This window comes from Gymnoscopelus braueri (assembly GCF_963280865.1).
Source record: "Gymnoscopelus braueri genome assembly, chromosome: 2".
Taxonomy (NCBI): domain Eukaryota; kingdom Metazoa; phylum Chordata; class Actinopteri; order Myctophiformes; family Myctophidae; genus Gymnoscopelus; species Gymnoscopelus braueri.
The window spans coordinates 48,578,698-48,603,821 of record NC_137604.1 but is presented as its reverse complement, the minus strand read 5'-3'; the positions used below and the strand labels follow the sequence as shown (position 1 = coordinate 48,603,821).

The 25,124-nt window shown below is 41.3% G+C and overlaps 2 protein-coding genes across 2 annotated transcripts; one reads left to right on the top strand and one right to left on the bottom strand.

Annotated features, from left to right (window-relative positions):
* Positions 1-677: 677 nt before the first annotated feature.
* On the bottom strand, positions 678-12,331 carry clgn (calmegin). The gene is made up of 15 exons (XM_080450040.1): positions 12,042-12,331; positions 9,298-9,582; positions 9,030-9,103; positions 8,786-8,844; positions 8,114-8,255; positions 7,896-7,977; positions 6,478-6,670; positions 6,094-6,283; positions 5,639-5,752; positions 5,379-5,535; positions 4,954-5,169; positions 4,082-4,198; positions 3,240-3,384; positions 2,743-2,945; positions 678-1,836 (listed from the first exon to the last, which is right to left on the bottom strand). The coding sequence occupies exons 2-15, from the start codon at positions 9,580-9,582 to the stop codon at positions 1,762-1,764; spliced, it is 2,052 nt and encodes a 683-aa protein (XP_080306166.1). The 5' UTR covers positions 12,042-12,331; the 3' UTR covers positions 678-1,761.
* A 1,319-nt stretch (positions 12,332-13,650) lies between these two features.
* On the top strand, positions 13,651-23,981 carry LOC308104232 (exosome complex component RRP45-like). The gene is made up of 12 exons (XM_080454603.1): positions 13,651-13,824; positions 15,140-15,234; positions 16,366-16,485; positions 16,591-16,693; positions 17,946-18,083; positions 18,316-18,398; positions 19,274-19,406; positions 19,607-19,695; positions 19,820-19,987; positions 21,234-21,412; positions 22,959-23,037; positions 23,210-23,981. The coding sequence occupies exons 1-12, from the start codon at positions 13,759-13,761 to the stop codon at positions 23,268-23,270; spliced, it is 1,314 nt and encodes a 437-aa protein (XP_080310729.1). The 5' UTR covers positions 13,651-13,758; the 3' UTR covers positions 23,271-23,981.
* Positions 23,982-25,124: the final 1,143 nt, after the last annotated feature.

Sequence of the window (25,124 nt, the reverse complement as noted above, 5' to 3'; positions counted from 1 at the left end):
ACTTGACTTGATTTATTCAGAGCTAAACTGAGTCCAGAGTGCTGGAGATTCCTTCTGTAGGTCCTGCGCAAAAGTGCAGGATTATTGGACAACCATTAATGAAATGACTAAATTAAGCATGGGTGAGGTTCTATTTCTCCTAGTTTGTACATTTTAGGTGATCACCTACCACTGCACGATCTCCCTAGGTCAGAGGCAGATTGGATTCGTACAACTCTTGTGCGTGCTGGGTAGGAAAATCCTGGTTCATGAGTGGAAGTTTGCCGATTTGCCCCCAGTGAACATAATACCTGTAGTTCTGTCAACTGGGGACTGTAGCAGCATATGAGAAATTGTCGTCCCATCTTATTAATCAGGTCGAGAAATATGCTCAGAATGGGGGAAATAGACTTTGTAAGTGGTCAGCAATAGAGGTAATAAACTCCTACCAGATGTTGGACCATCTGTTTACCTTGTGTGATGTATTTGGATGTAGTATATCTACTGCCAGTAGATATACTGTATATACGTTTACTTTTATATTATTTATTAGGATTTCTTATTTTTTATTCATCTTTTTTATGTATGATATGCATTCTTGTGTACCTCTTATTTGTAATGGGTATTGTACGGTTTGTATTGAAAATTATAATAAACAGTCGGTCATAAAAAAGAAAGACCTAAAGACACCCAAAAACGGCATTGTCAATATTCTTTTAATTCTCAAACTGGCAGAAAACGAACAATAGTTTTAAAACAGGAATAAACAGTTTTAAAACATGAATAAATAGGATTATCAGTGCTGATCCTTTTGATCTTTAGTTTGCTATAACTTAGTAAAAAAAAAACAAAAAAAAACTGATGCTTCCCGACTCCCTTTGATAAATTACAAGTGAATATAAATCAGCATCCATTTTCTTGAAGAGGTAACATTTTGACCATTAGATGGAGTTGTCCTGTCATTATGGTCGCATCTCAAAAGCATTTGCCTCAGCTCGAGTCTTAAAAACTAATTTAACTGAGAATAAAGAAAACAAAAAACAAAAGGAACTACTACCTGCATCCTCAAATATGCTTCACCATAAAAGAGTGGCTGCAAAAAAAACAAAGAATGTCACTCATGAGATGGCGCCTGTGTGCTCTGTAATGAGCGGCATTATACAACTAGTTTACAGAGGCACAGAGGCTATCCGCTGTCTCGGCTCTCTCAGAGCAGTCAGATCATAAAAAGTCAACAGTAAAAACTCCAATGAACGATCATGAACTATTTTCAGAAAGGAAGACTTAAAGCTTAGATGGGACTTAAGGGAGAAAGATGGAGGGCACAGGCTAATGAGTGTGTGTGTGTGTGTGTGTGTGTGTGTGTGTTTTGGAGGGAAGATGAGAAGTATGCAATGGATGGAAGCTAAAGGAAGTAAGATTTCCAAAAGGCAGATATTGGGGGCCATTCATTCGATGGCTGTGGATGAGGGAATGGAAAAAAGGTGAACTGGAGGGAGGGGAGATGACATAAGCTGTCACTCAGAGGAAACATGGACCTTAGAATAGTGTAGCTGAGGGACAGAGGATGGGGGGAGTTGGATAGAGAAGAGAGATGCAGCAGATATGGTACTGTAGTTGGTGGATGGTTGCAGACTACCGGGTTGGCTGGAGGAAATGCATGCTGTTCAGCGCGGAGATAGGCGAAGGGGCAGGCTCGGCAGCCCTTCCACCTCCTCGGCCATCAGGGCATGCTGGAAGGAGAGAGGAGGAGAAAGGTGGAAAGAGCGTGGTTCACATTCCTCAGTCTTTCCGTACCCTCCTCTTTCTCACAGCCTGTTTGTGGCTGTCTCCAATGGCGTCGCTGCTGTCCTTTGGCTGGACAAAGAGAGAGATAAAGTAAGAGATGTTAGTGTTATCCCACGTGCTGTCTTTTGCAAACCAAACTGTATCACTGATTCACTGTCAATGTTACCAATAAAACTTACAGAGAGCAAACTGCATTTGTCTACTGAATAAAGCTGAATACACATAGATTAGGTTCTGTATGTTCAGACATAAATAATAACATAATTGGGCTTATTTAGCATTCTGTGATTCAGCCTGGATCTGGTGTGTCAGTGTTACTGAGGCTTAGAGCTGGGCGATAAAACGATCTTGATAGTCAATCGCGATACAATTGCGATATAATTAACGGCTCATAGACGTCGGGCCTCAATACTCGATATGGATAAATCTAAAAGCCTATGAAACAAGACTAGTGACAAACGGTTATACGACGTCCATGATATGGAAATGGTGTGGATGCCCCAAAAGTGACACAGCACAGTGACACCAACTCTGCAAAACATGCCGTTGGTCAGTGAAACCAAGACGGAAAACAGCTAAATGTTTTCTAAATGATTGATAGTGGCCTGGTAAACAAATGCAGACTCTCAGTGTTAAAATAAAACTGAAAATTCTACAGTGTAAATTGGGGTCCCAGAGATGAACATTGTATCAACTGAGTGGCCAGATGCTTTTGAAACTGGGCGTTCTTGAAATTAATAGGTTTGAGAATCACTGTTTGAACAAATAGCTGGGGTTCCTACCGTATACAGTGTATAGACGAATCCACAGACACGCTGCCTGTAGGCGGCCATTGCTGCGGTGTCGCGGTGCGGAGCGTTGACCAGCTATGGCTGCCTACAGGCAGCGCGTCTGTGGATTCGTCTATAGGAAGGAGCCCCAGCTATTTGTTGATACAGTCAGTATAGGGCCATCACTTAAAGGATGAACACTGACCTCATCTTCTGATGTTCTCTCTTGGGGTTTACTCTCTTCCCCTTCCTCCTCCTCGTCCTCCTCCTCATCGTCCTCCTCCACCACCTCCTCCTCCTCGTCGTCCTCCTCCTCCTCCTCGTTGTCTTCTTCTCCTTCATCTCCCTCTACATCATCCCCACCCTCCTCTGTAATGTTCTCCTCCTCTTGTTCTTTCTCCTTTGCTTCTGCAAGAGGGTGATAGAAAAAGAGGGGAGGGCATAATGAGCATGGCTCTTTCATAATGTCCATTCTGAAATCACTCAACTTTACCACACCTCCTTTTTGTAGGAGCTACTCATCGTATTACGCCACTGACAGATGTTTAACAACACTGTTGACACAGTCTAGTACTCTATATAGATTATCTTGCTGGCATAAAAGCTTAATTGCAGATATGGTACCAAATAATCGCAAGAACCCAATGCTACCAAACAGGGTTGACAAGTGTGTACTGTGTGTGTGTGTGTTATTTGTCTAACCTGCTGCATTCTCTGTAACTGGGACATCAGCTACTTTTTCTTCCTCCTCTACCCCTTCCTCCTCTTCTTCCTCCTCTTCTTCCTCCTCCTCTACAGGAGCCTGAGGGCGGCCTACCCTCTTGTACTGATAGTCATCGTCGGATTTCTGTGAAGGGGAGCAAGAGGACATTTAGATCAGTGGTAGGTAACAGGCGGCCCGTGGACCAGAACTTTCCCTACTCCGGGAAATTATTTTGTAAATCATTTAAAACATCAGACTGACAGGCCCACATAGGTAGGATATGGACTTTAAACCGGGTAGGATGTACGCATAACATTCTTTGAATGTTATGTTTTCACTGTCAACTTCCCTCTTTAGACCTTTCAATGAAAATCATCTCTCACATTTAAAAACAAACAGACTTAAATACATTGTTCCTCTCTGTTCCAAGAAGAGACTTTGAAACATGAAAGAGCTCTTGTTAAAAAAGGAGTACTGTATGACTGTCTGTGTCCAGATAATATATTATTTTAAAACTTTTTGATAAATACTCAATATCCTCCAAGTGCCACATCCAAGGATGGGCATGCACAAAATCATTACACAGGCATTCCTTTATGTACCTGTAAACATGTGATTCCACATGGGTTTCTATCAGTAGTTATACCACACACATCTTTATTCATTACATTTTAAAGCGATATAGTTATTATTGCATATAAAGTGGTGTGTCACATGTTCCATGTCCTAAATAGGCCATTGATGCCCACCATCCAATGGCTTAGGAAAAATGATTGAGTCTGTCTTAATCCAATACAAAGCTAAATGTGAACATTTCTCCCAATGTCCTTGGTTTGTGTACCTTTGGCCAGCAGAAGAGCACAAGCAGTCCTATAGGCAGACCCACTGTCAGTATGTAAATCACCCAGAGCCACGGTCTCTCCTCAGCAGCCATCATCAGCTGGGCAAACACCCCCGGCTGGTGGGAGGGAGGGCAAGAAAAGAGAGACAAAGAGTCAGCAATGCATGAACCATTTCTTTACCTTTTCTTCTGCTATATTGATCAGTTATCTGTATACTTGTTATTAAAAAGGTATGCAAAAGTTAGTGGGCTAGTCAACTAGTCTCAAGGAAGCCCGATATAATTAGTTGTGTATGGATATACTTTGGTTCTCAAGTGTGCATGTAGTGCAGACACAGCAGACTTGCAGCCATTTTACTCAGGTGCTAGCAAGTAGAATTTTCCTTTCCAAATATCAGACAAACTCCATATATACAGTAGATATGTACTAAATATAGTTGCCACTTGCCAATATGGACCCATTAGATTATGGTAACTGGGGGTTATTGCATTTATTCCCATTGATGTAATGTATTTTATATGTTCATCATGCTTCTTTTTTATTGACAATCTGTAGGAAAGTATCGCACTGGAGCTGTTGAACAAAACTAATTTCCTTCGGGATTAATTAAGTATAAATCTATCTACTACATATATTAGCCAAATGTTTGGCTGATCTATAGTTACCAAAAATACCGAAAGTATTACACAACAGAAAAGAAAAACAAACCAACCTGTTTTCATTCCCCCATTACATGTGTATATCTTTCAAAGGGTACCCACAGACATCCCAGAAGTCCACCCCACTTCTCTATAGAAGACGATGCTGAAGCACCTGTGTGCTATCTCAACAGTGTAGCGTATGTGAGGTGGTGAGCATTCTCATAGTGTACCTCATTGGCACTGGCCACCAGCTTTTTCAGCCCCCAGCTATCTGAGGCCCAGCGGTCCGCCACCTCCTTGTGCGACGTGACGATGAAGTTGTCAAAGTAGATATCGGAGGTCATAGACCACAGTTCCAGGCCGACAGCATTGAACGGCACCATCTTGAACGGCTGTAGGTCCTCAAAGAAGTCTGGGTTGTCAATCTTACGGGGGCTCCAAACTCCCTGGGGGGGGGGGGGAGGTGGAGGGAATTCATGTTGTCAATAATAAAGGTTCTTACACACCAGGAGCATTTATTTCATGTGATTAATTTGCATTAACTTAAACACACACAAACACGCACAAGGAGTTTCCAGCTCTAACTGGTTGATGGAACATCTCCAGCCAATTTGGTGGAACATGTCAATACTAGTGACCAGAAGATACCCGTTACCTGATAGTTGGGGTTGTCCACCAGTGGGGCCTTCCACTTGCCCTTGTACTTGGGGTTGTTGACCATGGGTGGCTTCCACTCTCCACAGCCCGGGGCGGTCTCACAGGCTGGATTGGGAATTTGAGGGGCCTCCCATTCTCCATCCATGTCCTCGTCCCTACGGGCAGAGTGAGAAATAAAGAAGAGAGCAGTGAGGTTGGATAATTGGGACAGATGGGTAACACTGTGTTTCAAATTGATATTTATTTTACATCCCTTACCAGTCTACAGGTTTATCAGCACTAGGGTCAGAGACAAATTCTAGTTCCTCATCCAGCCAGCCCTCTGGCTTCAAAGCATCAGGGTCCTCGATTTTTGCTGGCTCCTCCTCGTCCCTGGAACACACAGCTACAGTTAGCTACAGTTTAAGAACTAAGAGCAGATCTACAAGCTGATCTACAAGCTCAGATCTAGAAGCTCACAATGCGTTACGGGCGGCTATTGACATGAACACTGTAAATATAATATGCAATGTATACCTTGAATCTAGACATGCACCTAAACACAATCTGTCACAAAACGGTCACCCCATTCTCTTTATGCAAGTTACTACCCGTATAACATTATGGATAAGGAAGTGCATAATCTGAATTAAATTACAAATTAAAATGCTTGGTTTTGAACAGAGTTCATTCCAGTCAAAATACATTTAATAAATTCTGGGAGATGGTCTTACCAGTCCTCGGGTTTGATGGCCTCTGGGTCGGGAACCTTTGCTCTCTCATCCCAGTCATCTGGCTTGGATTCATTGGGGTCATCTATCTCCTTGGTTGGGTTAACAGGAGGCACCACGTCATGAAGCAGGTTGCCGCGGCTCACACTGGACTGGTCAATGAACATCTCATAACTGTTGTCTGGGTTCAAGACTGACAGGAATGAGATAAACACACACACACAAGGTTTTTAATTTGCACTAGATCACATAAGAGAATGGACAGGTTGAAAGAAGGCATTGTTCATTATACATACATACTCATCTGAACAATACCTACTTGACTGCTCATTTGTACTTTATTTTTCATTTGGTGGAGAAATCTGGGTTGCAATATTAGACACTTACCCAGAGTGTAGAGGTGGGTCTTCTTGTCTGTGTAGAACTTCTTGAGATCCACGTCAGCCCTCTTGGCGTGCTTTTCCTCCAGATCTTTGTTCTGAGGGTTCTGATGTCGGAATATGAAATGCAGCTTGTAGTCCTCCCCACACTTATCAGGTCCAAACATGATGGTGTAGGGCGTACGGTCGTGGAACTGCTCCTATGGTGCCAAACAACCAAAATGTAGCTATTCATTATTAAAGTATTTATCTGGCGCAAAGAACAGAAGAACCTTGGATTTCACCAGGTCCACTTGTAGCTACATGGATAATGCATAATGTCAACACTGTTATGGTTATGTATTCATCATATAATAATTCCCATTCACTACTAAATAGTCTGATATATTAAACTCTAGTTGTAGTTATAGAAATCAAGCCAAATCAAGACAGTAAAACACTATAGGCTCTCTGCAGTTTGAGATTCCCAAATTGAATTAATGGCTTCCTGATAGAAAGGGAATCTAAATTCAAACAGTAAATTATATTACTGTTTACATTTTAACAATTAATATATTCATAATATCACTAGTTTTATTTATTGATGTATATTTTAACCACCTAAACCCTGGCAAAAATATAGGGATTTGTGGCACAGAAAACATGTCTATATCTTCTCAAGGTATGGCTTAGTCTTATTGCGAACGCAGCGGAAGGAGGCGCGCCTCCGCGCAAGTGGAGCTTACTATGACACCGTGCTCGGCTTGTGTGTCTCTCTGCGTCTCTGTGTGCAGTATTGTGTGCACTGCCTGTGTGCAGCCAAGTAAATGTCCAATATAGACGTACCATACATCAAATGAAAGGTCTTTGAAAACTGAACACACCTGTCAAGGTCGCGTTTAAGCCCGCCCCTTCCCCCGGAAGCCACGCCCCGGAGAAGGCTCCTAAAAACTCCCCATTGAAACCCCATGTTAAATGAAAAGTGCCCGAATCGCGCCGAAACTTTTTCTACGTAGTGGGGGTCTACGAACAAATACTTCGGGCTCGGATTTTGGCTCCGCCCCCCGGAAGTGGGTGAAACAGGCACTTCAAACACTTTGTTGAATTGTTCAAAAACATTCTTTTTTTGTGAATTTGTATTTTTCTAAGATGCTCCTTTTAACGCAGATTTCTTTTGTATTTTTTATATATTTTTTTATTGGCTACTTTTTTTTTATATAATTTTTTCATTATTATTTTATTTTTTTGGCGTTCGCTTTCCGCGTTCGCACGTCTTACTTGTACTAAAGATGCCTAAATAAATACATAATTTTTTTTTTTGTAACTATGAAGCCAAAGATGCTTACAGTAAATTACAGTACAAATTGGATTTGAAGTCTTTAAATAATGTATATAAACGTATACAATTTCAACTCTTTATGTGGTCCTCGTATAATTTATACAAACCAGATCCACACGGCCAGTGTCAGAGAGGAGTTTGATGTATGCTCCACCACAGTCGATGCCATCCTGGAAATTCACTTCATACCTAGGACACAAACATACCTTTTTCCAGTCTGGTCATCAGATGAGTTACAGTGCATAGATTACAGAAATTATGGATTTAATATCAGAAGTAAATCCAAAAGGTACCCTGGCTGATGCAGAATGTAGTATGAACTCACTGTACAACCAAGGGGTCATCCAGGAAGACAAAGGTTTTGTCCAACTGGGCGGCGATGGCGTGGTGTTTTGCCCGGGACTTGAGCACCAGGCCTTGGTCTCCAGGAACCTTGTTCTCCTTCAGTTGCTCCACGGCCCACTTGCCTGGAGATCAACAGAGAGGTGAGTGAAGAGTCAGCACACAGAACAACAATGACGACCTACAGATGAGCCCGAGGACATCAAACACGACAATGCCAATACCTCGATTGTGATGAGAAGAAACATTTTCACTATTGTTTGAGTGCAAATACATGTATTGTACAAGCACTAGAAGGTCGGGCCGCTACGCGGCCCTCCCGTCTAGTAGCCTGGCCCGCACATCGGAGACAGAGACAGAAGAGCGTGTAGACGTTCCTTGCAACACCGGTGCTTGTTTCTCGCACATGATTTGGCAACGCGCAAAACGAAAGCGAAACCTAACTGCAGCATGCAAACCGAAAGCGAAACCTAACTGCATCATGCAAACCAAAAGCGAAACCTAACATGCAACTGACAAACAGACAAACTGACAATTTCCCAGTTCGTTCCCTGGTACAGCCAGTTCGTTCCCTGGTACAGCCAGTTTGCCGATTGTAATATAGATTGCACATGGTTCCACATTAAAGCTGGTAGGGGACAAAAAGGGAACAAACCATCATATTTAGCAATATCATCATCAGCATCCTCCTTCACCGTCTTTGACACCTGCCACCTGTGGAGATCAACAAAAGGGCACACTTAGCGTCCAATGAAATAGTGCTCACATTGCATTACAAAGAGTAATTCATCAAGTTTATCCAGTGCAATCACACGAAGCTGCACGAGACAGGAATGCATTTAAGGTTTCACTTTATTCTTGGTGTCTATTGAGTGTAAATTAAGCCTGACATGATATACCTGTCCAATGATCCGTCATCAAAGGTCTCAGCAAAGTGGACCTCTCCAGTGGGAACTGGGGTCTTGTATGTTACCTGTGGAGAGGCAAAGTTGTTGGGTAAGAAACCTAAAAGTTGGGAGGTTTAATTTAAAGGCGATTATATGTATACAGTGCACTAGACAATTCTAAAACCAAACTATGTGGCTGCATAATATTGCCCTACTGTAACGTGTGAATGTCCTAGTGACCTAGTCCTACGCCATTCTTGGACTATGACCCATTCCTGACCTGGAAAGAGATATTGGTGTCAGCCGCGTCTTTGCCCGACTCTCCGTTTTTGTTCTCTCCACCCTCGCCTTCTAACGTGAAGGAGTCTTCCTCCTCCTCTTCCTCCTCTACCAACGCATCCTCCTCTTCCTCCTCCATCATCGCCATGATGTCCTCTTCCAGGTCCACATCGGTGTCCAGGTCTAAACTCTCTGCCTTGGGCTCCTCTTCCTGGCCTGCCACTGCTGTCAAAGCCAGGGAGAAGAGGAGCAGCAAGCACCACACCCAGCCCCCAACCAGCTTCATCTGGACCGGGGGAGGAAAGAGTTGAAAACAGGAGTGAGGGGAGGGTGTACCGTGTAAGGGTGATAAAAGGGAATGAGGAATAGGAGCGGGGGTGGTGACAGGAAGGTGAGAGGAGGGTGCCATTGTGATGACAATCAGAAGGGAGGGGGAGGGTGAATGAGGTGAGGAGGAAGGGAGAGGGACAGAGAGGAGGCAGGTGCGAGAGAGATACCCAATATTATTTATAGCATAAACTGGAGGGGGCATGAGAGAGTGACGGTCAGACCCAGTATATAAATAAAAAAAAGGAGCAAGTGTACACAGGATACGTGAGAAAAAGATGTAAAGCCAAAAAAATTGATGGTCATCAGTCACATTTAAATAAAGATTCAAAGATTTTATTTGTCATGTGCTCATACATGCATGTGCAGTGAAATGTTGGTCAGACTGATGTCTGCAGAGCACAGCTTCATCTTCACATATTATGTCAAGGTTTCCTTAACAAATCAACTTCTGACAGAATCTGACAGAATGATTAGATAACAAAGGATTAAGACAGGCCTACACGACTCCCTCTGATCAAATGCAGTTAGGCCCACGATACCTTTCGCTTGTCTGATTACTGTGTGAATGTTTTAGTAAATGAATGCATTAAAACATAAGCTGTAAAATCGGTACACAAACAAAAATAAAATTATGTGATTTCCAATGACTGCCATGAACAGTAGGTCAATTATATTCAGTAGGTCTGGGCAATTAACCAAAAATATATTGCGTTGTGAGCTTGTAGTAGATGCGCTATTTTCACTATTTCTTTATAATCATTCATTGATCATAATCGACTCAATCGGGGCAAAAATTTGAAGTTGATTGACATAATTGTGATATTGATTTGAAGTCATATCACCCAGCCCAATATTCAGATATCACACATCTCACAAGAAACAAACAAGAAACTAGGAATACAGACCGGAAAGCATCAAGCATTGCATGGTACTTTTCTTAGTTGATCATGATCCTCTTATTAATTATAATCCCCTCACAGGATCATCAGAATAGAGCAGTGTGTTAGTATTGCCAACAGAGTTGGGTCGAATAAATTTAGAATGTGGACCAAATTAAGGAGGACATGATAAATGGTGTTCTAGTACTTATCAATACCAATGAATAATTGGGGCTGGATTTGTTTTCTCTCCAATTGGCAAAATAGAGTTAGGCTACGTATACATTTAGAGGATATCTGACAGTGAGGAATTGCAAATACAACATTCTAAAACGATTAGTTTGTGTAGATGTGTAATTTGCTTGACAAATGTGTGACAACAAGGCAATCTGCACAGAAAATAATGATCATTATTAATAAATACTATCAACTCTATCTGAATGTTAGCCATGGTTCACATGACGGTATGACAGTCATGTTTCAGGGCTATCTGAATGTCTGCCTGCTGCCACCGCCGGGGTAGGTAGGTAGCCAATGCCTCTCTTGCCAAAGCTCGTTTTGGGACATCCTTTCAACATACAGCCAGAGCCAGGGATACAGTAAAGTGTGTGTGGAGCAAGCTTCTTCCATCTGGCGGAGTCAGGTTAGGGATACAGCTCTTCAGGGTGAAGTTGCCGAATGTCCTCCATAGCAACGCGTTATTAACACTGCAGCAAACAGCAATGGTCTTATCAGCAATGACCATATTAGCCTATGTGTCCCAACATTTTAAACACCACACCACCTAGAATCGCCAGTTGTTAATTTTATACGGCAGTAAAGGCAAGCTTGCCCCATGGTACACACACACGATTATTGACCAAACTCTTTACTGGCTCATGGGGAAGCGGGCACCTGCTCCACTGGCCTGATGGATGGGTGGATGCATGGCGCGCTCATAGCACTTAGCTATCGTTAGCCAAAGCTAGCAACTAGCACCTGAAAAAATACTAAGGATGGTTAAATGAGGTCACAGACAAGTGGAAGTGTGTGTATCCTGCAGTTTCGGGGGTTCCTCGATACGTCGTTACAGTACACACTTGTCGTTCGACAGAAATTGCGCGTTTTCAGTTGAATATGGTGCATTTATTGTCGAGCGAAACTGTCATGATGCGACAGATACATAGCGCGGTTCCAGAGCCCCAAAAGACTCGTTGTTGTGACATCACTGACGGATCCTTTAGTATTTTTTATTCTAGGCTAAAATAAATAAATAACGGACTTCAGCAAAAAAAAGGGGTCGAAGAACACCACAATAGCCTTTTAACTTAAAACTTCATAAATAAACGGGTCTCAAACGAGAACATTTAATGAACCAAAAACTAAAAGAACTTAAGGTTAAATCTCCGGAAGCTGATAATAACCAGAAAACAAATATGGACAGCCACCACACACATTAACACTGCTAATGTTATGTGTTATGCTGATGATGCCATGAATCCCCACGATGAAGGATGGAGAATGAATGAATGAACGAATGAATGAAATGCAAACAAACCTCGAGTGTTGCGTTACTGTGGGGAGATCAACGCGATGTGTGATCCTCCGCTTTGCAAAAAATATATTCCAGGGCCTTTTTTGGGCGTTAATACTGTCCCACTTCTGAGTCCCGGGCCCGGCCGTACAGACGCAAGGCCTGATGAATAAATATAACAGTCAGTCAGCCCCCCCCAAACAAAACCAAACCGAACCAACGGCCGTGGATGACAGCTAGTGGACAACTGAACTGCTGCTTCTTCTTCTTCTTTTTACTTTCCGGCAGTGTAGACGCCGCAAGGCCGTATTACTGCCCCCCACTGGTCTGGTGGTTTATTTAACTAGATCTTCCCATAACTGCAGCACTGTACTGCAGTGCTTTTGATATCAATTGGTGGTTCTCATTATGGCCAAACAAAGAAAAAGCCTCCACTCCTAGCTCTGACATCCTTATAAATAGCCGGTGTCTTTCTGTGTTGTAGTTACTGCATTCTAGAAACACATGCTTGACTGTTCCTCAATTGGCATAGCCCTGTGTCATGCATGCCTTCCTATTAAAAACAAGTTCTGGTGGGGGTTTAACCGACAATGCTCCAGCCTCAGTCTACACAGTTTAACTGCATCTCTACGAGATGAGGTGTTACAACAACATTTCCCACTAACTTTAGGTTGAACTGAGTGTGGAGTAATGCCTCCCCATAATCCTCCTTCTCCCAACCTGCTTGCCAGTTGCCACAAATGCCACTCCTTTTATTAAACCCTCTTTAATTAATCTCCTCAGCTCCACCCTTCCCAGGGGCAGGTGGGTGTATATTTCTCTTTCTAAACTTTCCTTTACCAAGAGGTCCACCTCCTCATTCCCTTCTACCCCGGCGTGCCCTGGTACTAACTGCTCAGTGCTCACTGCTGGTGGTGGTTGACTGAACAGCGCACGCGCACATAGAACAGTGTTGCCAAGTCTGCTTATTATAAGTGACTTTGGGCTTGTTTTATGTACAATTGCTTGTTGCGGTTTTTTGGGCTTGTTTCTAAAGTGTAGTTGCTTATTTGGGCTTGTTTCCAATTTTGTATTCTTATTATTGTTTAAACCAGTGGTCGAGATTAAAACGTAAAAATATTCCACATTTTGCACTTTTTCCCCTCATGACTTTTTAGAAAAAAATAGCAGTATCTACAAGGCAAGCTCACAACGCATCGCGATGTGAGCTTGTGACGTATTGATAGGTTTGAAGGCAGCGCTCATGTAGCCTAGTCGCTTCTTTTCGGCTTGTTTTCATAAAAAGGCATGGGTTTCCGAGGCTATGTTTTCATAGACCTAGTTGCTTATTTCTCTCGCATAATCTGGCAACACTGATAGAGAAAATGGATCTCATATTTTTGCTACTTCCTCGAGTTACCCCACCCTTCAAAATAAGAGCTAAATCTTGTTACGTTTAATAACTTACAAGTGGTTGAAGACTACATAGCAATGTTATACTTCGGATAAAGTGTGAATACATTTTTTACCTGCACTACAAACAACTATGATGGTACTTGGTTGATACTTTTACTTAAGTAAAAAAACACCACTGAACATTTACTTTGGTAAAAACAATTACAATCCATCCATGCTCTTCCGGGCTGGAGTTCACTACACATTGATGGTGGACGCATGTAATTTTTTTTGAACGAGTTGCAGTAGTAACACTTTAAGTAATTCATTATATAATATTACAATATTATCTTATTTAGTTTACAGAATGAAAGACACTCCGTTATCTAACTGTGAGCGCGATTTCTTGCTTAAAGCAATTGAAGAGAAAAAGGTAAGTTGAGGAGGCATATGCACGTTTAGCCCTGGTACAGAGCTGCGTTAGTGAGTAACGCTCTGGACCAGGGCTCGGCTAATGCACGTTGTGTCCTGTGTCGGAATACAAGAACGCTCTCCCCTAAACCTAGCCTTATTCTTAACCTCAGTAAAACTAGGCCTAAACTAAACCTAACCTTATTCCTAACCTTAACCTCAGCAAAACGAGTTCAAGAACCGCTGGTGGCGAGCGGTTCGCGAAAACAATGGGGGCGACTGTGTTTTGGGGCGAGACTTCCGGCTATCCTGTGTCGTTGTGAGACCCTTGTAAAAAACAACCACCAGAGAGTGTGTGTGTGTGTGTGTGTGTGTGTGTGTGTGTGTGTGTGTGTGTGTGTGTGTGTGTGTGTGTGTGTGTGTGTGTGTGTGTGTGTGTGTGTGTGTGTGTGTGTGTGTGTGTGTGTGTGTGTGTGGACACCAAGGAAGAGTGGGTGTTAAATTGGCAATGTTTCCCCAAATTTAAAAATAATAATATTTGGAAAATATTTTAAACTAAAGTTTATACATGATTGGAATTGAGTGATTGATGTACTTTTATTTAGTAAGACATGAGAACATCAGTACATGGAAGTACAAATTCACAATACAAGGTCTACTAAACTGGAAGACTCATTAAGCACTTGGCTTGTTTAAGATGAGAACCCCATGCACACAAATCATGATGACATATAAGAGACAGACAGATATACACACTACTATACAGAATGTCATACAATCAGCTTACAGGTTACTGGTATGAAGAGTGAAAAAAATATATACAAAAGAAGAAAATGAAAGAGGGGGTAGATTAAGACTTAGACAGGGGCCATTTTCGAATTGCAGCCTCCTGAAGGTGTATCTTTAGGGCAGTTTTGAAAGTGAGTAGGGTTTTACACTCCTTTACTCCTTTTGGAACATGCTTAAACATTCGACAATTAAGGTCTAATATGTCTACAATTGCTACAAAGTGCTACAAAACCTGAATATCCATCTTGGTCATTTTGGGCCATAAATAAGAAGTTGAAGTACAAAATTAAATCTGATAATGATGTACTGTGCATGTTCACATCATGTATACTTTGAATTACTTAAGACCATTTTTCAAAAATATATATATATTTTTTAACATTTTGGACAAAATAGCCAATTTTACATGATTGCGGTGGTGCCCAGATGTCCCTAGTGCCCACCTATCCCTATCACATTTATTTGTACAGTTTACAGACTTAAGTTTCTGGATTCTGTATGACGGATTAGGTCTGAATTTCTCTCTCTTTACTTACCCTTTCCCACAGCGTCTAGATGGAAGGCAGACATATGACTACAGAAGCATAAAGATCTCATTTGGGACCGACTATGGATGCTGCTTTGTTGATCTGGGAAAAACCAGGTCAGTGTTTACTTTGCGCACAGATTTTGAATGCCCTTTGACCATGTATAATTGGCAATCTATTTAAAAGGAGTGTGCAAGTTCTTCATTTACATTTAGCATTTAGCTTATTGTCTTATTCAGAGCAACTTAGAAGGAGCTAGCATGGAAGGGTTTGTGTCTTGCTGAAATACATTTTACTAGGCTTGGTGAGACTTTAACATGCTTTGTAAATAACAACCCAAATGAGTTAAGATTAAGTAAAAGTTAAAAGACAAAAAAGTCTACTACAGTATGTATGAGCAACTAAGTAGGTGTTGAGGATTCTCAAAGATGACAGACGAGAAGTGTTGAATTAGTGGGCTTTATTGATGAAAGCCTACCGTCCATGGACAATGCAGTATCAGCTGAGGCTTAGCCCCTCAGCCCATGGATTTTATACTCTCAAGTCACTTCACTTTAACCAGACCATATTTTGTCTGACCAATCAAGATGAACTTATTCTTAGCAATACATCATTATTACCACATGTCACATAATATTAGCCAGAGAATGCCCCTTTTCTCCTGCCATTGCATTTCACGTATACAGTTTTGCAGCCAGCAAGGGTCAGGCCCCTTTTCTACTGCCATTGCATTTCACGTATACAGTTTTGCAGCCAGCATGGGTCAGGCCGACCCGTGGCAGAATCCTGTCTCCAAACATGATCTCACTGGTCTGACCAATCAAGATGAACTTATTCTTAGCTATACATCATTATTATTACCACATGTCACATAATATTAGCCAGAGAATGCCCCTTTTCTCCTGCCATTGCATTTCACGTATACAGTTTTGCAGCCAGCATGGGTCAGGCCGTCCTGTGGAAGAATCCTGTCAACAAACATGATCTCACTGGCTAAAGATATCCAGCTGCTCTTCTGCAGCCTTTTATTGCTCCCTGCTGAACATTACATTCCTCAGCCTGTTGTCCAGGCCTTCAGAGTCACACACATTATACTAACATTACATTTATTATATGTTTTCCATAACATAGGCAAAGTATTGTGATGCATGGCAAAATGCCAATACTGTTTATCAACTCAATTTCTGTATTCAGTACCATGCTGTTATCATGCCACTACTATTGTCAATGTCCTTTAATTCCAATAGGGTCATGGCCCAGGTGTCCGCTGAGTTGGTTGTTCCCAAAGAGAATCGGCCAAATGAAGGAATCATGTTCTTCAACATAGAATTGTCACCCATGGCCTCACCAGCATTTGAAGTGGGAAGGTAGGAAAGCTAGCAGACAATCCTGCATTTTGACTTTTTCTTTGCTTTTGTTTCAATTGTCGAATAGAGACCGCAATATATGATTATTTGTGTTTGTCTCTACAGGCAGTCTGACCTGTCAGTGAAGCTAAACAGACAACTGGAGAGATGCTTGAGGAACTCCAAGTGCATTGACACAGAGTCTCTGTGTGTGGTATCTGGGGAAAAGGTAAAACTCACACATTATGAAAGTGTACATTTTACATCCCCCATTCAACATACGTTGTTAGTTGTGATGCCTGGTCTCCAATGTTGCTAAATATTCACGCCTCCCCCTTCTGTGCTCCCTTCACTGGCTTCCGGTTGCATCCTAAGCTGTACTGGAATACCAGTACACGCTGGGTAAAACATTAACATAAATTGTAGGAATAGGCAGTGGGCGAGTCATTGCCACATGCCCTCTGATTAAGTACTTGTGACTTTTATCACCTTAGTTGAATATAATGGGTAGAGTACTTTATTTTATTTTATGAAGAGTAGCCAATTATTTTCTCCCCAATTTAGTCGTTATGCCAATTAATCCCTCCCTACTTAACTCCCACCATGCTCTGACCACTCTGGTGCGTTATCCAAATAACTATTCAACAAATCAAACCACGACGGGTCGCACTAAATAAAAGTAGATTTTTTTTATTGTTCCATATGTCTTCAATTAACAAGATGACGTTTTGGCTATCAGACACTGAGGAAGACTGGATAGACGAAACGTCTGTCATCTTGTCCATTTGATGCATATGGAACAATACAAAATATTGACTTTTATTTCTGAGTGCGACCCTTCATCATGTTTTGATTAATTAATCCTTACCCACACATTTCTGTGTGTTGTCACTGCTGTACCCTACTGGCTCACCTGCCAGTGAAGAGCCCACAGCGGGAGGACACAGCGCCTCCGTCCCACTCATCCCGGCTGACAGATGCCGCCCTAGCCTGTAGGATTATGTGCAGTGACAAATATCACCCCCCCGCTTGCCTCCCCTGAACATGGGCCAATTGTGTTTGTATAGACCCTCAACAAAGCCGAATGCACCGCATGTCATGATGATACCTGTAAGTGACACTTAGTGTTCAAACTCACGTGCTGGGATAACAATGCAGGCATTCTGACTCGGTAGGGTGATGTGATATTGGCAGCATTCAAAATCGCACGTTAATTAAATATACCAGTAAACTGAAGGCATTTCAAGCAATTGGGAACTGGGTTCTAAAATCTTCACCCATCTGGCTCCCGTGCTGTGGAATGACAGCAGATAAAAACTGCAGACTCACTCCTAAGTCCTCATCCTCTGAAAACGTACTTCTTCAGACTCTACCTCACTCCTAGCACTAGTAACACTCCTCATGCCTTGTATCACTCCTTATTCCTGGATAAGAGCATCTGCTAAATGCCTAAATTGTACCGATTGTGTATGTGTGAACAGGTATGGGCAATCAGAGTGGATGTTCATATGTTGAATCATGATGGTAACCTGATGGATGCTGCCAGTATAGCTGCTATCACTGCTCTTTGCCACTTCAAACGGCCTGATATAGGAATCCAAGGAGACGAAGTTACTGTGGTGAGTAGACTGGGATCCCATTTCTCCTGTTTGTAATTTAAATCTTGTGATATTATATTTGAAACTTATATGAGAGATTTTCAAAGGCAGCCTAATTTATAAACGGCAGTTAATTCTAATGGGTTGAATGTCTTTTAATTGTTCCAAGAGATAATTTATCCACAGTTATCTCCTCTGTTGCAGTATATAAGAAATTATGATAACAAGTGCATACACCCCTGTGTTCTGTCAGTATGGTCCTGAGGAGAGAGACCCTATTCCTCTGAGCATCTACCACATGCCAATCTGTGTCAGCTTCTCCTTCTTCCAACAGGGGTAAGGACAATAAATTGCCAGAAATGTAGATTGTCATAAATATACAGGTATTTACCTTGAGGGTACTGGTCCAGAGGCCTGTTGATGACCTGCAATATGAAACAGTACAGGATAAGACGTAGATGTAGTTCAGTAAGGGAATTATGTCTGACAGTACTGTATGTATAATTGGTCAGCTACACCCAACCCAATTGGTGGAAGAACCAAAGTTCCTCCACCAATCCATTTAGTGATCTTTCTTTCCTGTCCAAACACCACCCACCTGGTGGATTTGTTCACTGTGCTGATGGATCTGCTTCGATAATGACATGATCATTGATGCATTAAATTCAAGGGCATCTTTCTCAAAGACACTGTACATAGTAGAGAACAACACCACAGCAACCATACAAGGATAGAAGGAGGCAACTGGTGAGGTAGTACTACTCAGGGCGAGTGCCATTGCAATGTGAGCTTGTAGATCTGCTATTTAATTAATATATAATTTGATGACGGGTGGAGACTCTTTGAGACTCCGCTGGTCATCAAATTATTGGCTTATGAATGCAACAAAAACTAAACAATCTCCATGAATTCAAGGCTTCTTGTAATTGATAGAAAATAGGTAATCCTTTGGGTGAACTACTCCTTTTAAGTGGGTAATGTGCTACTGTAGGTATGCACAGGGATTACAGGATAGAGGAGATACATCCATTGCCAAATTAAAAGCATGTTATCGTGTCATCTCACTTAAATATATTGAATTGACAAACATGAGTTGTCCGTACTGAAATATGATGTATTTAACTAAACATATCTGTCCCCAAATATTGATCTCCTCTCACCCCATCTTCTGCACATGTGTCTGTCCTCCTCACTTCTTCGCACCTGTTCAGGACCTACCTGCTTATAGACCCATGTGAGCGTGAGGAGCGTGTGATGGATGGTCTGCTGATGATCGCCATGAACAAACACAGAGAGATCTGCTCCGTCCAATCCAGTGGGGGCATCATGTTGCTCAAAGAACAGGTGGCAAATAACCTTACTAAAATACTAATACCATGGCAACAGGCACACTATCATGACTAGACTGGCTCTATGGTGAAGGCAGAAGCCTCGACCTTTCTAATATTTGATTTATTCTGTTGGTGAATAAAAGCATACTGTACTGTAAGAATGGAACGAGGGATAATTTTTGACTCAATGCAATGTTTTCTATGTTGTTGTAGGTTCTGAGATGTAGTAAGATTGCCAGTGTCAAAGTGTCTGAGATCACAGAGCTTATCAGTAAAGCCCTGGAGAATGATAAGAAAGCCAGGTGAGTAGTTGCATCATACTTATATGTGGGCCTGAGATGTTTGTCCCTAGAATGTAGACCCAAATGATCACCAGGGATTATTTATTTTATTGTTTATTTTTTTCTTATGATTTCATCTCGCCAGGAAGGAGGGGGGAAGGTGTGGCTTTGCAGAGTCTATGCCCAGGGAACGAATCACAACGCTGAAAGCGGACGAGACTCCTATGGAGATGGAGGAGATGGAAGAGGTCACAGAAAGAGCCAACGATATCGTACAGAGATCTGAGGCCCCACCTCAGGCCGCACCTCAAACGTATCCTTGACTTAGCCTTATTAGATAATTTATTTTCCTGAACATGCATTAACAAATCTTACACAAGAATTACCCAGTACTTGTATCATACCTCCCATCAACATGCACTGCTGCAATTAATCATTCTTAGCACTACACAAAAGTACCACCAATAGACATGTACAGAGATCAGAAGAGGTAAAATAACAATAGTACCGGAAATATGCACACGTCTACAACATAAACTGGGCTAACCCATCTTACAGTGTTTAAAATGGATGCGGTCAGATGAAGCACATTAGTAAGGGTAGCACAGATGCGGCAGGACTGCATCAATGAACAAGCATTATCATCAGAAAAGCAATAAGAAAAATGCAGTTATGACTAACCTGTGGAATCAGAGGTTAAGGATTTAAACTCCTGATAAAGAGTATTGCTATTTTATCAACTAAGTGCTTTCTACATTGATGTTTTAGACTGCTATACAAACATATGAGAGAAAATGATTAAATGGATTCTATTCAGGATTTCTAATAGAGCGTCATCAGGGACCTGTCAACATGAAACAGAAAAGTTGTTGACCACTCCAAACCATTTCTCTATTACATTAAAAGTAAAATTCTTATCAATGATTGAACCAAGGTATTTATAGCTTGGTTGACAGCAGTGATGGTGCCATGAGTTGAAAGAATGAGTTTTTGCACAAGTTTAAAAAAGAATCAACCACAAGGATATGACTGGATTTATCATAATGGAGTCATCTGTCAAAACTGGCTCCGATAGTCATCTGTGTACAGAATATAAAGGATGGTGGTTCTTAGGAACAGGAATAACAATAGACTTTCCATAATTCTGGAACATAAAGATACATTTGTTTGTCGACTACCTTTTTTCACTGACGAAAACAAAATAAAAACTGCGCTATGATGACTAAAACTAAGACTAAATATATTGACAATTTCGTCAACAAATAAAAACTAGACTAAAATGTTAGGGAGGGACTAGTGGAGAAGAGATCCAGTATAACTAAAAGACAAGTCATTGTCTGTGTTTGGTTGTGACGAAATCAAAAGTAGATTTGGTCGACTAAAATCTTATAATATTTAGTCGACTAAAATAGACTAAAACTCAAACTTTTCAGATGACTAAAATATGACTAAAACTAAATTACATTTTATTCAAAAGACTGACTAAACTAAATAAAAATGTGCTGTCAAAATGAACACTCTCCCATATTGTGTATGTTGACCTTAATCCTGCATGTCAGGGTGCCATCTCCTGTGCTTCCTGCTCCAGGCATGGGCCAGGTGGGCCAGGTTGTTAATAATTGGGGACTAGAAGAGGATGAGGAGGAGGAAGAGGAGGAGGAGGAGGAGGAGGAGGAGGAGGAGGAGGAGGAGGTAACGATGGAAGAGGACCAACATGAGAGGACGGACACAGGGACAGGTAAATGGAAGATTTGGTGACAATTAACTTAAAGGGACACTAGCACATTTATGACGTGCATCTCAGTTAAATGTTTTTTTATTGTTACATCTTGTGCACAGGTACATAAGTGACAAGTAAAACTTATTTTTGTTTGGCTTCCTTCAGACAATGTAGTAGTAGCATAGGTAACTAGACGCGTCGCAATTCAGGGCAATTGCAGAGTGTGGTTGCGCCGACGCGAGTCGCGGGTCGCTGCCGCCGGGACTCGAGGAATACGCTGGGAGGAATACCGTCGGAGGCTGCGCCAATTACATTGTCACATAACTCCTGAGATCACTTGCGTTTCATTTTGAGAGGATTGATCCCCCCAACATAAGGTTTTTGCATCAAACGGTTACATTTTGAGCATTTGTGGCGCCCCCTATGGATCAAAGTGGAAATGCTTTTGGGGATTTGTTGAATAAACCACCCTTGACATGTGATTCAAATTTAGGATTGACTGGACGTTTCGTTCGTGATTTGTGGCCTTTTTTGTAAAACGAAGCCATTTACGGACGAACGGTATGGACTACCAAAATTCTGTTTCGGTCCAGATTATTGCATGGGTCCAGAGATCATGTGTACCGAGTTTTGTGAAATTAGACCAAAATATGTGGGAGGAGGAGCTAAAAGTGTGTTTTGAAGAAAATTCAAAATGGCGGAAAATCTATCCTGACGCAAATGGGCGTGGCCTATATGGGGAGATGCGTCATGACCCAAGGAATCTAGGGGATTTTTTTTTTGATTTTACGACCTACGGTTCAAGAGTTATAGGCCAAAACGTAAAGGGGGCTGTTATAGCGCCACCATGTGGCCGATTAGTGTAATTATTTTTTCAATAATTTCGGACTAAATTATAAACCTCCCCTCCAAATCTGGTAACTCTAGCTCTTACGGTTTCTGAGAAAAAAATACTTGAATTTGAGTTTTTTCACTTTTTCATTAAAGTGGATGGGGAAATTTAATGCACTAATAAATCAATATCAATAAAACTATGCACCCAATGCACCCAATCTCCGGTCATTTTGACATATGGCACTAAATTGGGAAAAATAAACTGTGGGAGGAGTTACGATTAGAAATAAAGTTTATCTATAATATTAATAATAATAAAGTGTGAAGATTACTATAGTCTGGTTGCCCTGTTAGGGCAACCACACTAATTATAATAGTAAAGAACAAAAAGACAGAGTGAAACGTCAGTAGTTTTATACTAATAGGATAATAAAAATAGATCAGCGTATGTACAAATAGTACACCATCAGCATTTATCAGTAGCTGCCACAGAACCTATCATAGTCAATAGAAACAACAATGACACAATCCGAATTGACAGAAAACATTTCTGTTTTGGCCTTTCTCTGTGTTCCTACAAGTTCCATGATGCATTTTGCAGGCATGTCCATGTGGTGTCCGGTCACCATTACATCGATACCTGACTCATATTTTCTGATGTCAAGATCGACATTTTGCAATAAACAAGAAGAAACTAAGCATGTTGTGGTGTTATTGTTTGGCTTTGAAGGAGACGTGGTAGTTATATCGGACAGTGAGGAGGAGGAAGTGATCATACTCAACCCAGAGACTCCAGAGACATCTACCAAGTAAGCACCTTCACAATACTATCTTGAACATGGTTTGTGTCACTACACTTACATATTTATATTATGATACATATTTTATTAATCATTTCATTGAATGGTATGTTGTTAGCGACCATCAGATCTGCATGTATAAAAACAAATAAATAAATAGATGCTTCTTTCTTTCTTTTAGGAATGCAGGATCAAAATCTTGCCACCAAGGGGCAGCAAAGTCCAAGAAGAAGATGAAGTAGTGGCAGCGCTAAAGCAGTCGCAGCCCTCTGTGAGCCATAGCTGCAAGTAGAATTCATGTAAAGTTAATGTTCCTAATAGTTAGGATGGGTACACGTATGTGCCATATGTACTGTAACAAATATCCCAACAACAACTAAAGGGGACACAATTATTTTTTATTATAAAACATGATTGTAAAAAGCTCTTGCAAAGCTGTACATGTGTGTGGTAATGTGTTGTCTTAAAATAATCTAACCATGGGAATCTCAGGATTCACACGGGAATGGCGTGGCTACAATGTGGTCTAGGACTTCATGTGGCCAGCCCGTGACATCAGTCATCTATGACGTCATGTCAATTATCATCTATGTCATAACGGTCATAACATATCTATGACAATGACATGTAACTCCAAATTTGGGCAAGGAGAAACCTTTTGGGCACCTTTGCTTTGACTTCCTGTATGAAATGAAGGTTCAATATTTCAAAAGGTGTGTCATATGTCAAACAACACGGATGTATTTCTGTGGCTTACTGGCAGTGCATACACAGTTTGACACTGATATGGTCCAGACACTTACAGTAGACCCACCCATAGACAGCTATCCTCAGAGACACGCTGTGAGAATATTTTTTTAGATTATTTGGAATACATGATGAATTATGATTTCTTTTACATTTTTTCTGGGTGAGATATTGTGAATAAAACTGAAATTGTAAAAGGAAAGACAGTAGGACTCAAGTGAGTGTGTTTAAAAGGGATATTTGTTCACTTGAGACATGTTTATTTAGACTACAGGCTACTAACACAATGGTTGGCTTGTGGTTAATATATATATATTTTTTCCATATTATCATAAAAGTCTTAGGTGCTTGCTACCGAGATTTGAACTTGGATCGCTGGATTCAAAGTCCAGAGTGCTAACCATTACACCATAGAACCTACATGAGCCCCATGTGTGGATACAATCATATTTAAAATATGGATTTAATTGCGCAATCTAGTTTTGCTTGCAAATGTTTTGCATAATCTTTGGAAGATGTTATTTGATATTGAATCACCTCAACCTGGCAGGCAATGATGTTTTCATTACTATGGCGGGGGGGGGGGTGCTTATGATTGGATGAGACCAGAGACTGAAACGCGAGGCAGGGAGCGTTCATGCCAAAACATTAGAGAGCACCTGTCTGGTAAATGGTAACTGGTCCTATTGACGTGTAAGCTCAACAACAAGCGCTCCTCACCCAACCACAGTGGGGGAAAACAACATATTAGCCGGCTGAGACAGGCAGGCGCTATAAAAGTCATGATGATGATGGATGGAACGCTGCAATGGATGTGTCCCATGTGGTACACCAATTATCAGTAAATCTGATCTTAACATAAAAATATATTTACAAGTATGGGGGTCGAACCCGCGACCGTGGCGTTATTATCACCACGCTCGAACCAACTGAGCTAACCTGTCGGATGTGCAGCAAATTTTGAATACGTGTTTTAAATCCGTATGTCAATACTGTCCAAAAGGGAAGATGTTAAACCATACGGCCTGCTGTGTTTGTTTTTGATTGAATACTTTATTAACAGTTTGCCAAAAAAAAGCCACAGTGGCATTCAAAATAACGCTAAAAGGATAACCCAATAAGCCCAGGGCTTATTTCCATTGAGGTCCTGTGTATTAAATTCGTCGACATTTAAAGACCAACAACAATATACAGTAATATGCAAAAAATCACATAGCGCCTAAGCACACTTTTGGAATGTTATGCTGCCATTTCAAGTTACCCTCAAGTTACCCTTACCAGTAGGCTACTGGCAATATAGATGAAATACACAAACAGCTAAAAGGTAAATACTGGAATTTTGGAATGCA